We start from the raw sequence: 19,537 nt of genomic DNA, 5'->3' as shown, positions 1-19,537 counted from the left end.
CTTCAAAGCTTCATCTCCAAAGGGGAGATTTCATCTCTCACAATTATCTGTAAACCAGATAAAGAGAGAGGCATTCTTACGTTGTGTTCAAGACCTGCTGGTTATGGGAGTGATCCACCCAGTTCCAAAGCAGGAACAAGGGCAGGGCTTCTATTCAAATCTGTTTATAGTTCCCAAAAAAAGAGGGAACTTTCAGACCAATCTTGGATCTCAAGATCCTAAACAATTTCTCAGGGTCCCATCCTTCAAGATGGAGACTATCCGAACCATCCTCCCTTTGATCCAGGAGGGTCAATATATGACTACCGTGGACTTAAAGGATGCTTATCTCCACATTCCGATTCACAGAGATCATCATCAGTTCCTCAGGTTCGCCTTCTTAGACAGGCATTACCAGTATGTGGCTCTTCCCGTCGGGTTAGCCACGGCACCAAGAATCTTTACGAAGGTTCTAGGGTCCCTACTGGCGGTTCTAAGGCCACAGGGCATAGCGGTGGCTCCTTATCTAGATGACATTCTGATACAGGCGTCGACTTTTCAAATCACCAAGTCCCATACGGACTTTGTTCTGGCCTTTCTGAGGTCTCACGGGTGGAAAGTGAACAAAGAGAAGAGTTCTATCTCCCCTCTCACAAGAGTTTCCTTCCTAGGAACACTGATAGATTCAGTAGAAATTATTTTTTTTCTGACAGAGGTCAGGTTATTAAAGCTTCTAACTTCCTGCCGTGCTCTTCATTCCTCTTCTCGGCCGTCATTGGCTCAGTGTATGGAAGTAATCGGCCTAATGGTAGCGGCAATGGACATAGTTCCGTTTGCCCGCCTACATCTCAGACCACTGCAACTTTGCATGCTCAATCAGTGGAATGGGGATTACACAGATTTGTCCCCTCTGATAAATCTGGATCAAGAGACCAGGGATTCTCTTCTCTGGTGGTTCTCTCGGGTCCATCTGTCCAGGGGAATGAGTTTCCGCAGGCCAGAGTGGACTATAGTCACGACAGATGCCAGCCTTCTAGGCTGGGGCACAGTCTGGAACTCCCTGAAGGCTCAGGGTTCGTGGACTCGGGGGAGAAGGCCCCTCCTTCCGATAAAACATTCTGGAACTGAGAGCAATATTCAATGCTCTTCAGGCTTGGCCTTAACTAGCTGCGGTCAGGTTCATCAGATTTCAGTCGGACAATATCACGACTGTAGCCTATATCAACCATCAGAGGGGACAAGAAGCCCCCTGGCAATGTTGGAGGTTTCAAAGATAATTCTATGGGCAGAGGATCACTCTTGCCATCTCTCAGCTATCCATATCCCAGGAGTAGAGAACTGGGAGGCGGATTTTCTAAGTCGGCAGACTTTTCATCCGGGGGAGTGGGAGCTCCATCCAGAGGTATTTGCCCAGCTGATTCAACTATGGGGCAAACCAGAAGTGTATCTGATGGCGTCTCGTCAGAACGCTAAGCTTCCTTGTTACGGGTCCAGGTCAAGGGATCGCCAGGCAGCGCTGATAGATGCTCTAGCAGTGCCCTGGTCCTTCAGCCTGGCTTATGTGTTCCCACCATTTCCTCTCCTCCCTCGTCTGATTGCCAAGATCAAGCAGGAGAGAGCTTCGGTGATTTTGATAGCACCTGCATGGCCACGCAGGACTTGGTATGCAGATCTGGTGGACATGTCATCCCTTCCACCATGGACTCTGCCGCTGAGGCAGGACCTTCTACTCCAAGGTCCATTCAAACATCCAAATCTAATTTCTCTGCGACTGACTGCTTGGAGATTGAACGCTTGATTTTATCAAAACATGGTTTCTTCGAGTCGGTCATTGATACCTTCAGGCTCGAAAGCCTGTCACCAGAAAAACCTATCATAAGATATGGTGTAAATGTCTTCATTGGTGTGAATCCAAGGGTTACTCATGGAGTAAAGTCAGGATTCCTAGAATATTATCTTTTCTCCAAGAGGGATTGGAGAAGGGATTGTCAGCTAGTTCCTTAAAGGGACAGATTTCTGCTCTGTCTATTCTTCTGCACAAACGTCTGGCAGATTTTCCAGACGTTCAGGCGTTTTGTCAGGCTTTAGTTAGAATCAAACCTGTGTTTAAACCTGTTGCTCCGCCATGGAGTTTAAATTTAGTTCTTAAAGTTCTTCAAGGGGTTCCGTTTGAACCTCTGCATTCCATAGATATCAAGCTTTTATCTTGGAAAGTTCTGTTTTTGGTAGCTATCTCTTCGGCTCGAAGAGTTTTGGAGTTATCTGCTTTACAGTGTGATTCCCCTTATCTGATATTCCATACAGATAAGGTAGTTTTGCGTACCAAACCTGGATTTCTTCCTAAGGTGGTATCTAATAAGAATATCAATCAGGAGATTGTAGTTCCGTCACTGTGTCCTAATCCTTCTTCAAAGAAGGAACGTCTATTACACAATCTTGACGTGGTTCGTGCTTTGAAGTTTTATTTACAAGCTACTAAGGATTTTCGTCAAACATCTGCATTGTGTGTTGTCTACTCTGGACAGAGGAGAGGCCAAAAGGCTTCGGCATCTTCTCTTTCTTTCTGGCTGAGAAGCATAATCCGTTTAGCTTATGAGACTGCTGGCCAGCAGCCTCCTGAAAGAATTACAGCTCATTCCACTAGAGCGGTAGCTTCCACATGGGCTTTTAAAAATGAGGCCTCTGTTGAACAGATTTGTAAGGCGGCGACTTGGTCTTCGCTTTATACTTTTTCTAAATTCTACAAATTTGATACTTTTGCTTTCTCGGAGGCTATTTTTGGGAGAAAGGTCTTGCAGGCAGTGGTGCCTTCCGTTTAAGTTCCTGCCTTGTCCCTCCCTTCATCCGTGTCCTAAAGCTTTGGTATTGGTATCCCACAAGTAATGGATGAACCCGTGGACTGGATACACCTTACAGAGAAAACAAAATTTATGCTACCTGATAAATTTCTTCTCTTGTGGTGTATCCAGTCCACGGCCCCGCCCTGTCTTTTTAAGGCAGGTGTTTTTTATTTTTAAACTACAGTCACCACTGCACCCTATAGTTTCTCCTTTTTCTTGCTTGTCTTCGGTCGAATGACTGGGGGTGGCAGTTAGGGGAGGAGCTATATACACAGCTCTGCTGTGGGTGTCCTCTTGCAACTTCCTGTTGGGAAGGAGAATATCCCACAAGTAATGGATGAACCCGTGAACTGGATACACCACAAGAGAGAGAAATTTATCAGGTAAGCATAAATTTTGTTTTTACCTCAATTTGTCTTAAGTGTCCTAAGTAAGGACTTTAAGCAGCAAATCAGTATGTCTGTCCCGGGACAGCTAATGGAGTGAGCTTTTGTGCATACTCATCTTATTTCTGTATTCAGTTTAAGGTAGTTTACTATGAAATCTCATGAGAGTTAAGTGAAATCTCATGAGATCAAAGTAAAGGAGTTCATGACCTCAGCACTGCTGATGCTGATTTGCTGCTGTTCAGTTCTTCAATTTTTAATTTCTTTTACATGCAGCTGAAGTTAAACTTTTTACACAGAACTTACTCTGCTGAGCTGAGGAGATTGTGAGGTAAAATATCTTCCTTTTTTACATAGAGATGCTCAGGTGATATTTTCTAGTACGCTTTTTACAGTTATACTGCATCAGTTTCAAGTGATTTAGCATATGAGTATTATGTCCCTTTAAATGAACTGGGTATAAGAAACACATATTGAGGTAGTTTACTCCTTTGTAGTAAATTCACAATCCACAAAGAAGGATCCCTTGCTTCTCTCCTTATAGTGCATATACAAATAAATATGTACACTATGTCCAGAATAAAATGATTCATTCTTCTAATACCAATTGGATGCTCACATTTTTCAGAACAATATGTGCTCCTATCATATGATTTAAAGGCTTATAGGCTGCCTCTCCATGCAATCCTCTCCGCAGAAGACAAACTCCAATGTTAAAAAAATATATATTTATTCCAATAAAAGTTTTTTGTGATAAACAACTGTAAGAATAGCTGTATGATTATCATTGGGGTTAATTTAAAAGATGTTTGTCCCAGTTCAAACCTTTACACTTATCAGTCTAAGTATCATACACTGCTGTCAGCTTTTTGGTTTTCTTTTTTCTTCATCTTCAAAGATAAAAGAATCTTTAAGCACTTTTTAAAACAATTATATAAAGTAACATTAGGCAAGGTGCATTAAAGGCTGAGATAATCAGTTGCATTAACACAATATCATCATATCCCGAAATGTCAGGTCACTACAGAAACATGCCACACAGGTCCTTACAGTTTGGTTCTCTATTCCTAAAGGGACAGTAAAGTCAAAATTAAAGTTTCATGATACAGATAGAGCTTGAAATTTTTAATCAACTTTCAGTTTTACTATTTGTTATATCGTTTTATTTGTTCTCTTGGTATCCTTTGTTGAATAGCATACCTAGTTAGGCTCAGGAGCAGCAGTGCACTATTGGGAGCTAGCTGCTGATTGGTGGCTGTACATATATGCCTTTTGTCATTGGCTCACCAATTGTTCAGCTATCTAGCACATTGCTGCTCCTTCAACAAAGGGAATTAATAAATTTGACAATAGAAGTAAACTGGAAAGTTGTAAAAAATTAAAACAAAGTGGTTTAAATAAATTGTATGCTCTGTCTGAACCATAAAATAAAAATTTTGGGTTTCAGGTCTCTTTAGGATCAGTTGTTTTGTGTGACTCCAGTGCTCTCTATATCTGTTGTCTAAAATGAAATAATCGGTCTAGGACACAATATTCCATTTCTGTCCATCAGATCGCTCCCTTAATAAAAACTAAACCTTAAAATAGGAAATGATATGCCAATGAGAGATATAATAACTCTGCTTCATAGAAGGGCTCAATCCATCCTAGAGAGAGAAAAAAGAAACGGAAAACTCAAAGCTGACTCAGGCAGAGGTAGAGGAGAGTATTAGAGTGGAATTTAGGGAGTATGGGGTCCTGCGCCCCCTGGTGGTTACACCATGCTGACAAGCAGTTTCTGTAGCTATACAGTCTGTGTAAAGGGATATGAAACACACATATTTTTCTTTTAAGATTCAGATAGACAATGCAATTTTAAGCAACTTTCTAATTTACTCCTATTATCAAATTTTCTTTGTTCTGTTAGTATCTTTATTTGAAAGAGCAAGAATGTAAGCTTAGGAGCTGGCCCATTTTTGATTCAGCACCTGGGTGTAAATTAGAAAGTTGCTTAAAATTACACACTCTATCTGAATCATGAAAGACACAATTTGGGTTTCATATCCCTTTAAGGATGCTCCCCCTTCCTTGTGACGGCATACACAGCTAATCCGAGGTGTGTTTTGCATTTAATACATGACTTTGTCACTGCTTAGAGCAGAAGACACACCCAGGTACAGCTAGTCCTAACTAGCCACAATTAAGGGTGATTCTTTTAAAACATTTTACATGTCGGTACTTGGATTCTGATATATATACCATGCATATATAACAAATAAATGTAAGGGATATGAAGCCCAATTTTTTTCTTTCATGATTCAGATATATCCTGCAATTTTAAACAGCTTTCTAATTTACTTCTATTATTTTTTCTTCTTGGTATCTCCCATTTCTAGAGCACTATATGGCAGCAGTTTTGTCAAAATGTTATTCTTTTGCAAGAACACTAGAGGGCAGCACTATATCCTGTCATGTAGTGCTCCAGATGCCTACCTAGGTATCTCTTCAACACTGAATATCATGGGAACAAAGCAAATGTGAAAATGAAATACTCTGTGTGAATCATATCCCTTTAATGTCACATGAAGACCTTCAACAAGTAATTTCAGTTTAAAAATGAATAATTTTGATAACTGATTAAACAATGTTCAACGGGTGGCGCTGTAATGACCATTTTCATTTTCCTTAAAATCAGCTGATAAATATTCCAATATACAATAGAGTTCCTGGAAACTTAAAGGGGCAGTTAACGCTGATTATTAAAATTAAGCATTTTATTTTTAACACCCATTCTAGTCTAAATATCGTTAGACGTGTACCAATCATGCCATTGACTTTAATCATGGTGCACTCCCCTTGATTACAGTCAATGGTGCAATCAGCATACTTCTGCAGTTTAGCTCTCAAGTTCAGGGTGTGAGTCAAGCATATAAAAGTAGAATAGGATCAGTAAAGTGACAATATTTAGACTATAATGTATATTAAAAACAAAATGCTTAATTTTAATATCTAACATTTGCTAAGCAGGTAATTAAATATTTGACATCTTTCTGGAGTGCTGTGAATTATTTTAATATTTGAATTTTGGCTTATTGACAATACCTCTTGCACACCCTTTTTATCATTATTATTATTATTAAAAAAAATATATTTATTAGGTTGACGTCTTTAGTAGTGCTGTCACTTTAAATATTAATTAAAGGGACACTGAACCAAACATTTTTCTTTCATGATTCAGATATAGCATGAAATTTCAATTAACTTTCTAATTTACTCCTATTATCAATTTTTCTTCGTTCTCTTGCTATCTTTATTTTAAAAGCAGGAATGTTAATCTTGGCAGCCAGCCCATTTTAGGTTCAGCACCATGGATAGTGCTTGCTTATTGGAGGCTTACATTTACCCACCAATAAGCAAGCATAGCCCACGTTCTCAACCAAACATGGGCCGGCTCCTATGCATCACATTCCTGTTTTTTAAATAAAGATAGCAAGCGAACAAAGAAAAATTGATAATAGGAGTAAATTAGAAAGTTGCTTAAAATTGCGTGCTCTATCTGAATCATGAAAGAAAAATGTTGGGTTTAGTCTCCCTTTAAGTGCATTAAATTGTAAGTACCTTTCCAAGTCATTCAAAACTCTATTCCAACCCCAGAGTTTGCCCAGGACTGTGGTGTTACCACTTCTAGCTGGATACACAAACTTTTGTGGGACCCTAATAAGGGCACTGTGCTTGCTGGATCCAACAGATCTTTCAAAAACATTGTAACACCACATTTGGTTAAAAGCCTATAGGGACATTCTGGCCAAAATTTAAAAGCACATAGATGAATGACATCTTTGAATAGAAACATATTTGCAATACACATGTATTAGCAAAAAGGCTTCTAGTAAAAGTCATCGCTGCTTTAGTGTTGGCGTTTTTCTCTGCACGTGCATGTGAAGCATAGCTAGACATTGTCAGTGCACCAGCATTTTAAACTGCAGCTGCTCAGAGCGCCAGTGGTGCTTGTAACATGTCAGCAATTAACAAATTGAGTCATTACCAGATGATACAAGCACCTTAGGCTCTCTGAGCAAGTGTCTAAAATGCTGCTGGTCCACGCTGCATACTTAAAGGGACATTAAACCCAAAAGTTTTCTTTCATGATTCAGACAGATAATACAATTTTAAACAACATTCCAATTTACTTCTATTATCTAATTTGCTTCATTCTTTAGATATCCTTTGTTAAAGAAATAGCAATGCACATGGGCGAACCAATCACAGGAGGCATCTATGTGCAGCTACCAATCAGAAGCTACTGATCCTATCTAGATATGCTTTTCAGGAAAGAATATCAAGAGAATGAAGCAAATTAGATAATAGAAGTACAGTGAGGCCTCGGTTTATGAATTTAATTCGTTCTCCGGGTCGTTTCGTATTGCGAAAAATTCGTAAACCGAAACACGTTTTCCCATAGGAATGCATTGAAAATCAATTAATGCGTTCCGGAGGTCCGAAAAAATTCAAATAAAGTGTCCAAAAAATGCTCCAAAAGGCTCCAAAAGGCTTAACAACTTGCTGCAAATGGCTCCAATGTCTCCAAAAGGCTCCACAACTTGCTGCAAATGGCTCCAAAAGGCTTAACAACTTGCTGCAAATGACTCCAAAAGGCTCAACAACTTGCTGCAAAATGGCTCCAAAACCTCTCCAACACCTCCACACTGGTACCCAAACTTCATTAATTCAATCATACTTGAGTATGCAGGGGGCACAGGGGCCACTGGTTTCGTATTGCGAAAAATATTCGTAAACCGAGGGGGGCAAACCGGCATTTTGTTTCGTATTGCGAAAAAAATTTGTAAACCGAGTCAATTTTTCTTCAAATTTCGATTTCGTAAACCGAAATTTCGTATACCGAGTCGTGCGTAAACCGGGGCCTCACTGTAAATTAGAAAGTTGTTTAAAATGGTATTCTCTTTCTGAATCATGAAAGGAAAAAAAATTGGGTTTAATGTCCCTTTAAATACACTTCTGAAACAGCTATAGCTTTTAATAGAAGCTTTTTTTCTAATACGTGTTTATTACAACAATGCTTCTTCTGAAATGCACCAAATTTTGACTAGAAGTCCAACTTCATTTATGCATGTGATAAATACACGGTATACACAAAGGTGGTTAATGCTGTCCATTAGTCTGTAATTATTCTGCAGGCCGAATGATGCTTGATACCAAGGAGAAAAGAGTAGTCTCTTGTCTATGCAGGAAACCAATAACGGTTTACTCATTTCTTCATGCCAAGAGCCGTTATACAAATGTGTTGAAGGCTATCGCTGAAAGTTAATCAGTGAAAAGCACAATTATTTACCACCGATTAAAAGAAAAAAAAACTAAAGAAAATTGCTTACTTTTCACATCTGGGTGTTACATTGAATGGGGGTTTGATTGGGCCTCTGGTGAGGTCTTATTGACACAGAGAGAGGATTTGTTTATATCAAAACAACAATGCAAGATGAGAAATGGTTGGTTTTTGTGACAAAATGGTATGAGGCTATGAGCTATACTATTAAAAATAATATATATCTACACATGGTACATAAAGATGAACAACTAAAGCAATTTCCCAAGGTAGCTCTTTAAAAAAAATAAAAAAAAATCACTATAGGAGATCTTCTATCATCCTGCTATGCTTAGGACGTCTAGGTCAGGGACCTTCCTATCCAGTGTTACAGGTGAATTGTTTAAAATCAAGTGATGCATTTATGGTACCACTACCTAGGTAATCAATGTACGGCATATAAGAGAAAATACATAGAGGACCACTTGGGAAGTGGGTTTGAGAACTAAAGGGCATTTGTTTTATATTTCTGGTAACAACCCTTGCTTGGCACTGTCAAGTCACTTTTTAGGATATATCAACAGGACATCATGACATTTAAAGTGCAATAGAAGCCATACAAAATAATATTTAGGCCATTGAGAGGTGAGGATATTGCAGGCAAGCACCCTGAAAGCAAAAAAATATATTGGATTTTTCAGTTATAGACTTGTGTGCCCAAGGGTTTTAAAGGACCATTTAATATAATAGACAAACAAATACATAATAAAAAATAATGCAACAGCACTTAGTATGAATTTCAAATGAGTAGTAGATTTTTTGATACATTTCAAAGTTGCTTCCATTTTCCCTGCCCCCTCTATCATGTAACAGCCATCAGCCAATCACAAGCACATATACTGTACAAGTATACTGTGAGCTCTTGCATGTTGATTAGGGGCTGGTGCCTCAGAAAGTGTGCATATAAAAAAGGATTGTGCACAATTTGATAACTGAAGTAAATTACATTTTTTTTATTATTATTACATTCTCTATCTAAATCATGGAAGTTTAAAGGGACAGTCTACACCAGAATTGTTATTGTTTTAAAATATAGATAATCCCTTTATTACCCATTCCCTAGTTTTGCACACCCAACACTGTTATATTAATACACTTTTTACCTCTGTGATTACCTTGTATCTAAGTCTCTTTAAGCTGCCCCCTTATATCAGTTCTTTTGACAGACTTGCATTTTAGCCAATCGTTGCTGACTCCTGGGTAACTCCACGTACGTGAGTAAAGTGTTATCTATAAGACACATATGAACTAGCACCCTCTAGTGGTGAAAAACTGCATTCAGATTAGAGGCTGCCTTCAAGTTCTAAGAAATTAGCATATTAACCACCTAGGTTTAGCTTTTAACTAAGAATACCAAGCAGAGAACAAAACAAAATTGGTGATAAAAGTAAATTGGAAAGTTGTTTAAAATGACATGCCCTATCTGCATCATGAAAGTTTATTTTGGACTAGACTGTCCCTTTAATTTTGATTATAGTATTCTTTTAAGTATGATATTAGTTATTGAGAATATACATTTTAATTTTGTTTTGCTATTTATTTCACTAGTCAGATTATACTCCATAATTCATACCTTCTATGTATTTTGTTGGGCATTTTTCGTCCTGTGCTAAGCAGTTTATTGTATATATTCTTGTGCAATAATGTTCAAAGGGATTTATTATCATCTATTTTTTTTATACTAAATGTTCTTTAGAAGTAATTTATTGCCATAGATGTTAATTGTAAAGTTAAAGTATACTCGCATGTCATTGTATTTTACCATGATTTACAAACGGCAGCAATTCCCAGTGTTACAAATATCCAAATCACCCTTTGGGATCTAGTGATGGGGGGAGAACAGATGTGTATTCCCTTCCCAAATTGCCTAGAAGGATAAAGCTGCACCTCCATTGGCGAGGCCCATATAGGCCAAAAAATAAGTTTTGGGTTAGCTATAAAGATCCTTTGTTCAGAGAAGAATTGCTTGGTATTTCGGGGCTGGACTGTCCTTATTGATGGGGTCAGACTGATATACTACATGAAAGTTCTTTATCTGTGAAAAGCAGATGCTGGGCTTAAAGAGGCAGCACCCTGTGTGGGCATTATCCAGTAGGGCATGCTACTGAGTGCTGTCCGTTCCCAGTTGCGCACCTCTCTCCTGTTTTCCAAATATGCAAATCACCATTTGGGATCTAGTTTCCACTGACGAGGCCCATATAGGCTGAAATGTACGTCTGGGGTTAGCTGTAAAAATCCTTCATTCAAAGAAGAATTGCCTGGTATTACAGATCGTCAATGCGATCACGTGATTTCAAGGCTGGGATCGGATCATGGGGGACTGCCTATGCAAGCCGCCCAGTCCGATTTTTTTTTTTTTTTTATTTTTTTTTTTTTATTTTTTTTTTTTTTTTAGCAAAAAGATGGAGGCTGCAGTACGCCATATAAGGTAGGAGGTTTTATGCCATCTCAACGGTGTTAAAGCCCAGCATGGAACGTCCTAACAGCGTGAAGGGGTTAATCAATCATGTGAGCAAGTGGAGGTGGTGGTGGTGTTGTGTTTTTTTTTTTTTTTTAATTTATTTTTGAAATCAGCATGTAGTGCATTGCTGTAGGGTCTATGAGTAGGGTCTATGAAACCGGTCATTCTTAGACAAATTCACCAAGCGCCTGCTGAAAATGACCCTTAGCTCAGATAGATTGACCCCTAGTGGTCAAAATATGGAAATAGAATGTTTTAGATATATATCAGAGCGCCAACCGTAGAAGGCAGGGTCTAAGTACACCAAAAATTACTTCACAAATGTATTTCAGTGTATTTGTTACAACACCATTAAAATAATAATAAACGGTAAAGTTTCCAACAATGTGTGTGTGTCTTGTTATACAATGAGACCAGTATTAATGGAGCCTGATATTGTACTTAAACAGCATTGAACAATTTATTAAAAAAAAGACAAACAATTGGTTAAAAAATCACAATCCTTAGGATCTTCAGAATCTTAAAAACAAATCTCTATTTGGAGGTTAAAAACAATCTTAATGTCCCTCATGGATCCATGTTAACAGTCTAATAATGATTCCAACCATTCATTGGAGCTGATACATTCAATATTGGAGCTTTTTAACACAAATAACTGCCTTTAGGCAGATTTAAAGCTTCTAATGGTCTGTAAAAAACTCCTTAAATCAAAGCATTAGGTGGGATAGTCAGTATACCACAAACAATACCTTTTACAGGTTAAGTGGATGGGGAACAGAGTGTGGTAATTTCTCAATAGCACCTTACACTCATAATCAATCCGGATTAACTGAATGAAATCACCCTAAAAACAGAAACGAGTAGAAAATGGGAATGTTGAGAAATTAAAAGAAACTAAAAGAAGTGAAAACCCTGAAGGAAAGGGTGATAGAGGAGACAATAATAAAACCCGAACATTAAATCTCCCAGCATCACAAGATTTGGAAGTACCACATTCCTCTTCTGCTACTCCTTCTTTTTTAGTACTGGACCACTACCACCACAGAGAATGGGAGGAAAATCAGTCAACAACAAAGGTAAAAACAAAAACCACAGAGGGAAGAGAGGAGGGGTCAAAGTAAAGAAGGAGGATGAAAATACTGATGAACAGAAGGATGAGGTGACCAATAAAGGGATATTTAACCTAAGTTCCTATGAATTAAATAAAGATGAAAAATCGATTTTAGGACTAGGTCTATCATTTGCACCATCTAGAAGCCTTGATAAATTTAACACCTTTGTGAACACTAAAGAGTTCATCAGGAAACTCACTTTAAAGAGATTCTTTCTCAAATCCCCACTTGAAAGGATGAATTACGGATTTAAGGAGTATGGTTCGACCGTACGAGAGGACTGCTACAAACATACGGACCTCAAGCCGAAGTCCACATTTTATCCCTTAACGTATAAAGGGACTGCACTGGAGACATTTGAAACAATAGTGTGTAGAGAGATACGGGACATCCATCTTAAGAAGTTGAGTCTGAAGAATAAGAACTTATCCACTAAACAATTCCAAACTATTAGGAAATTGGAACAGAACCATAATCTTACAATAAAATCCGCCGATAAAGGAGGAGGTATTGTAGTGATGAACAGGACAGATTACAATGACGAAACTGAGAGGATTCTGAGTGATGGGAATACATATCAGGAATTAAGAGAAACCCCAGTAAATATGTACAAGAAAGAGCTGTCAAGAATGTTGAAGGAAGCTAAGGAAGAAAACATCTTAAATGATAAAGAATATAACTACATCAATGTACAATATCCTAGAACTCCAATTATATATCACCTTCCTAAGATCCATAAGGATCTCAACAAGCCACCCGGAAGACCAATCATTTCAGGGATTGGTTCGTTGAGTAGTAATCTGTCCGAGTACGTCGATCGACATCTGCAAAAACATGTAAAAGAACGGCCTTCTTATTTAAGGGACTCCACCCAGATAATTAATCTACTGGAAAATATAACATGGGAGAAAAATTACATTTTGGTGACGTGTGATGTAACCGCGCTGTACACCAGCATACCCCATGAAGAGGGTTTGAAAGCGGTGAGATTCTACTTGGAGAAGGATAGGGAGATTCCATCAAAACAATGTGATTTTATCCTGGACAGCATTCACTACATATTACATCACAACTATTTTTGTAATAATGGAAAGTTTTACCGACAGGTGTGTGGTACGGCGATGGGTACTAGGTTTGCGCCTAGTTATGCCAATCTCTATATGGCCAAATGGGAGGAGATATTCTGGGAATCTTGCCCAGCAGGCGCAGACCTAGTCCTCTATCGGCGGTATATTGATGATATCATAATGATCTGGAAAGGGTCACAAGAAGATTTGGAACATACTATGAATGTCATGAATGGAAATGAGGTTAATTTGCACTTCACTTACGAATGGAGTAGAACGTCACTCACCTATCTTGACTTGAATATAGAGGTAAAAGAGGGGATAATTGAAACATCAACTTTCTTTAAAAAGGTGGACAGTAACAACTATGTCCACCAAACAAGCTGTCACCACACCAACTGGAAAAGGAATATACCTAAGGGACAGCTTCTTAGAATGAGAAAGAATTGTTCCAATCCCTTTAAAGTGGGAAGAACAAGCGCAAATAATTAAGGCGAAATTTATGGACAGAGGCTATAATGATGAAGCATTAGACCAAAAAATAGAAGAAATAAGAAAGATTGATAGAGGAGATCTAACTAAATACAAAGAGAGGACAAAAAAGAATGATGAAGAGATCCTACATGTACCTCTAATTACGGAGTATAGCCAGAACAGTCGAATCATTGAAGATATCTTCAGAAAACATTGGAATATCCTTAAAGATGACGACATCCTTGGGGAAAAACTACCATCAAAACCAAGCTTTGTGTATAGAAGGGCCAACAATTTGAAGAACACACTGGCACCCAGTACACAAAAGAAGAAGCCACCTGAAATAAAGGACCCATTTGGGAAAACAGTGAGAGGTTTTTTCCCATGTCATACATGCAAAGCGTGTAAGAGTGGCATAAAAACAGCTGAATTCCAATCGAATAACAGCATGAAGAAATATAAAATTAAAGATTTGATTCGCTGCCACGACCGAAATGTCATTTATTTACTCCAATGTCCCTGTGACCTTCAATACGTTGGACAAACGTCAAGGCCACTAAGGGACAGAATACGGGAGCACATTCTTTGTATCGAAAAACTTAACAAAGAAACCCCCCTCTACAAACACTTCTCCGAAAAGCATCAGGGAGATATCAAAACCTTGAAATATATAGGGATACAAAAGGTCCCTAACAATTGGAGAGGGGGAGATCATGAAAAAAAGTTACTGACAGAAGAATCCAAATGGATATTTTATATGGACTGCCTATACCCAAGAGGGTTGAATAACAAAGAGGATCTGGCCCATCTCCTAAACTTGAACTGAGAACGGTCAAACCGTAACTGTAATTTTTTTTTTGGATAGACCAACCTAAATCCTAAACCCCCCTACCTCAAAGACCCTATCCAGCGATTCATTTTAAACCACACTTATCCTATATGGTGGAAAGGAATCTCAGGAGAAATAACACAAAAATCTGGAAAATGACTGACCCCTAATCACACTTCATCCAATGCAAAATAACAATAAACACTCCCATAGATTTATTAACCGATAATTTAAGGACCCCTAAACACACTCAGTTTGACTCTCATAGATGAAACATCTTCCATGAATTCAAAGAGTTCACGACAAGATTCAAGAAGATATGTCCATGTTACCACACACACTACAGAAGTTTGGCTTAGAAACTCTACATAGTCCACTTTTGAGTATTGGTATCAGTAGCTCAAAAATTTTATGTATTAGAATCAATACATAATTAGGAGTGGAAATCTCTCTCTCTTCCCTTTATGTTAGACCCAATTATATCCAATCACTTACTTAACTGCCCTATAACTGATACCTATATGATAAGGTTAACAAATTGTGATACTTACAGTCACAATTTTGGAATGTCTCAAAGAAATATAGACAATATTAGATACTCAGATCGTTAGAAAAGTAGGAGGTAACCCTACATCATAAAGAAATAAAAGGTTAACATCATCCCAGAAAAGTTTAGAGAGGCAAAATTGACCGATCAAACCCGCTAGGAAACAAGGAAGAGTGGTGAAGAAAAGGCCACATTAAAGATATTCTAAAAAGTTTACACAAGGATAACTTCATAGGAAACTCTTTAAAATTGACAAGAGTTATGGGAAACAACCACTGAAATATCCGTTAGATTTAAATGTATTAAATATTTGGAATGTAAAAAAGGTCCACTTTAGGCATGAACATGATACATCATATAAGGACTTAAGGCTAATACCAAATAACTCTAAATGAAAAATTATTTCGGGCAGAGTTAGCGGGAGGACCCCCTCAAAGACCCCCCCTTGTTGAAGAATATTTATAACACTATTATATTGAATATTATAAAACTCTTACAAAATTCTAGGGACATCCGCTATGATATAGATATAAAATTGTCCTAAAAATCAACTTCTATATTGGTAAATAAGGTGTCGAATATACTGCTGACAATGGTAAACTGAGCCATTATATACTACAACCAATTAGAAGAATAAAAATGTTAACCATTATTAATTCATGTATTTTTGGTAAACCAAAAAGACTTCTCTCTGTAGTGACAATCACACAATCAGACGAAACCGAAGCATAAATTTTATGTTAAAAAATGGTTTGGAGAAACCCCTAGTGCCAGTATAATCTAGAAGTGACGTAAATCAACCCCAAAGACCTAAAGAAAAGGGATTAAATTGGGTAGCTACTGACAAGGGTCAGATATCCCAGGATGTAGTATACATGCACTGTAGAGATCTCACGGAAACTAAGAAAAACAGCTAACACAGATAAATAAAGGTCGGATCTCCCCTATAGCGACATCAGAACAAACCATAATGAAGTTTGAACATAGACCAATCATAGGGAAGTATTAGCACACACACCTTATGAAAGCATCCAATAAGGAAACCCATTCGTCGCACACCCCTAAAGGTAGCCAATTAGAGAAATTACATAGAATAACCAATGGGAATGGACAAAAACCGGGTTAGCAAATAGCCGTAAAATGACTATTTGATATAATGGTATGAAGTTATAAGTAACACCGGGACCATATTGACTCCTAAAGTAGGAACTGTATGACTATAGGAGAATTAGAGTAAAACACAATATTAAAAGACATGGAGGTTTTAAAGAAGCATTTCCGGTATCATGGAAAGGTCACAAGTAACAGGGTATTTAAATCCCCTGTCAGATAGAGAAAACCAGTCTTGAGAAAGGTCATTATTCGACCGAAACGCGTTGGCTGGTAAGGTTTATTTCATATTATTCACTTATTTGAAGCAATTTACACTATCATATATTTTTTTCGGCAGAGGGACCATGAGCTAGCAAGCAGAGGGACAAAGGCTTGAAAAGGCTGAGGGACCGCACGCTTGAGGGCAAAGGGACCCAGGGTTGTCTGGAAGATCTTGCATACATAGGACCGTGAGGTTACTTAGAACTTAACATTTTTCAAATCTAAACTCTTTGACTTTCACACCGCACCGACTCATCCTGAATTGGATCAGTCTGACACTTTACAGGTCTATTGGTTTTATATATTTTATTATATTTTTTATTTTTATGGATTAGCACTGAATTGAGGATCGATCACCAGACTGTTTTTTACTGCAATATATATCTTTTCACATTTTTTCTATATTTTTTCACTATATCACATGTCTTTGTTCTTTTTAAACGTTTTTTGAGAAATATTCTTTTATCAAGTTTTTGGAAGAATTTCCAAAGCAGGTTGCGTATTGTGTATTGTTTTTTAGGAGACACTTGAGGATTGATTTTTAGGAGACACCAGAATATCACAAGTTTTTAACATTTGTTGATTTGTGTTCCATTTCGCTGCACAAGGATCTAGGATCCGGTTTTAGGGTGATTTCATTCAGTTAATCCGGATTGATTATGAGTGTAAGGTGCTATTGAGAAATTACCACACTCTGTTCCCCATCCACTTAACCTGTAAAAGGTATTGTTTGTGTTATACTGACTATCCCACCTAATGCTTTGATTTAAGGAGTTTTTTACAGACCATTAGAAGCTTTAAATCTGCCTAAAGGCAGTTATTTGTGTTAAAAAGCTCCAATATTGAATGTATCAGCTCCAATGAATGGTTGGAATCATTATTAGACTGTTAACATGGATCCATGAGGGACATTAAGATTGTTTTTAACCTCCAAATAGAGATTTGTTTTTAAGATTCTGAAGATCCTAAGGATTGTGATTTTTTAACCAATTGTTTGTCTTTTTTTTAATAAATTGTTTGTTCAATGCTGTTTAAGTACAATATCGGGCTCCATTAATACTGGTCTCATTGTATAACAAGACACACACACATTGTTGGAAAATTTACCGTTTATTATTATTTTAATGGTGTTGTAACAAATACACTGAAATACATTTGTGAAGTAATTTTTGGTGTACTTAGACCCTGCCTTCTACGGTTGGCGCTCTGATATATATCTAAATCATTCTATGAAACCGGTCAGACAAGTCCAGGTACTCACTTTACATAACCATTGAAAAGCATATGGCAAATTAGCAACAGGTCCTGCATAGACCAAATAATCAGTAGCAGGGTTAGTGTTAATTCCTTATTTGCATCTGTTTCTGTTTTGCGCCGTCTCATTTTCTTCTGCTTTTTGTGCAGGTGTTCTCCAGATGATGCAGACTAGAATTGGAGCCTTGCAAAGCGCAATTGATAGGTAAGCTGCATGCAGAATATCTGTCCTATTTATACAGCTTTTGTGTGACAGTTTCACAATTCTTTTTGCTTCCATTTTTCTTCACAGAATTAGAGCAAAAATTGTTGATCCTTATAACAAAATTGTGTCTCGAACCGCACAGCTGGCTCGTCTACAGGTGAGTTATGTTCTCTTATTTATGTATTAAAGACACAGTCAAAATGACATTTTCTTGGTTTAGATAGAATCTACTTTTTTTAATAAACTTTTCAATTTACTTCCGTCATTAAATTTTCTTTGTTCTCTTGGTATCCTTTGTTAAGCTAATCTAGGTAGACTCATAGGAGCTCAGGAGCGTGCATGTGTCTTTTAGACGCTATGGCAGCAGTGTGTATAACATGCTACAAACAATGATATGAAACACTGCTGCCATATAGTTCTAAAGACGTGCACACTATTGAACCCTTATGATCCTGTCTAGGTTTACTCTTTAACAAAGGATACAAAGGGAACAAAGCAAAGTTGATAATATATTTACATTGGAAAGTTGTTTAAAATTACATGTTAAATCTAAATCCTGAAAATTCAATTTTGACTTCACCGTTCCTTTTAAAATACACATTTTATTTTCTTCCATAGAAGATAAATAGTCTGCAGTATTACATTTGTAATATGTGTCACAGAATTTAAGGAATTATCATTCTTGTCTCTTGGCTGAGGCCACTTTGTACGTCTCTGAGGAAGAAAACCGATAATGTGCCAACATGGAAGCACACAGTAATCATCTTTATTGCTGTAATGTGAGACAGGGGTAGCAGCACATACAAATACGCTTTGTGCACTTATCAAATACGCTTTGTTTTGTTTTTAGTATATCAACCATTATAGCAGGAACTTGCAGTTAAACTCTATCAAGCATTAAAGGGACATGAAACCCAAAATGTTTTTGGTGATTCAAACAAAGAATACAGTTTCCAATTTACTTCTAGTATCAAATTTGCTTCATTCTCTTGGTATTATTTGTTAAAGAGCATACATTGGAAGATAGCGTGCACGTGTCTGGAACTCTACATGACCGTAAACACTGCTGTCTTCAAGTATTCTTGCAAATGGATCACATTATTATAGAACTGCTGCCGTATAGTGCTGCAGATACATGCTAACTTCTGAACCCACCTACCTACTTTTTCAACAAAGGATATCAAGAGAAAAAAGTACATTTTATAATAGAAATAAAAAATATATTCTAAATTTATATCTAAATCATGAAAGAACAATTTGGGGTTTCTTGTTATTTTAGCAGTTATTATACAGTCCTAAAGTATCCATAAAAGGCAACAGGGTTTTAAAAGCAAAAAGATAGACAGCACATTTTCAGGAACCAGTCTGTCCTACATGTTTCGGTCAAATCCTTAATCATGAACATGACCAGCTAGCCCTACTTCCTGCCTCTTAAGCCTGAACATCTATTCCTATTGGTTCATCAGAAAGATAGAATTAACCCCATCTAGTTCAATTAACAGCTGCTGTGTCATGGGTATTATCCTAACATATGTACTCCTTTTAAGTTTCTAAATGAAATATGTGAGAATGTTCACACTATAATTTATATATATATATATATATATATATATATGGAAAAAGCAAGATAGCGTCAGCACTTCTTCATAT

At 37.5% G+C, this 19,537-nt stretch overlaps 1 protein-coding gene across 2 annotated transcripts in view; it reads left to right on the top strand.

The window, feature by feature from the left end:
• COG5 (component of oligomeric golgi complex 5) overlaps positions 1 to 19,537 on the top strand; it is a 1,291,144-nt gene that overhangs the window by 32,202 nt on the left and 1,239,405 nt on the right. The window contains exons 1-3 of one of the 2 annotated variants that reach the window (XM_053716573.1): positions 17,742 to 17,761; positions 17,833 to 17,887; positions 17,975 to 18,044. In XM_053716573.1, the coding sequence (XP_053572548.1) occupies positions 17,844 to 17,887; positions 17,975 to 18,044 (114 nt within the window). In that variant the 5' untranslated portion in view covers positions 17,742 to 17,761; positions 17,833 to 17,843. Of the gene's footprint in view, positions 1 to 17,741; positions 17,762 to 17,832; positions 17,888 to 17,974; positions 18,045 to 19,537 lie in introns of those variants that run through there. The other variant, XM_053716572.1, reaches the window with a different exon arrangement.

This window comes from Bombina bombina, chromosome 6 (genome assembly GCF_027579735.1).
Source record: "Bombina bombina isolate aBomBom1 chromosome 6, aBomBom1.pri, whole genome shotgun sequence".
NCBI classification, from domain to species: domain Eukaryota; kingdom Metazoa; phylum Chordata; class Amphibia; order Anura; family Bombinatoridae; genus Bombina; species Bombina bombina.
The sequence above is the reverse complement of the archived record's forward strand: the minus strand, read 5'-3'. Positions and strand labels throughout refer to the sequence as shown.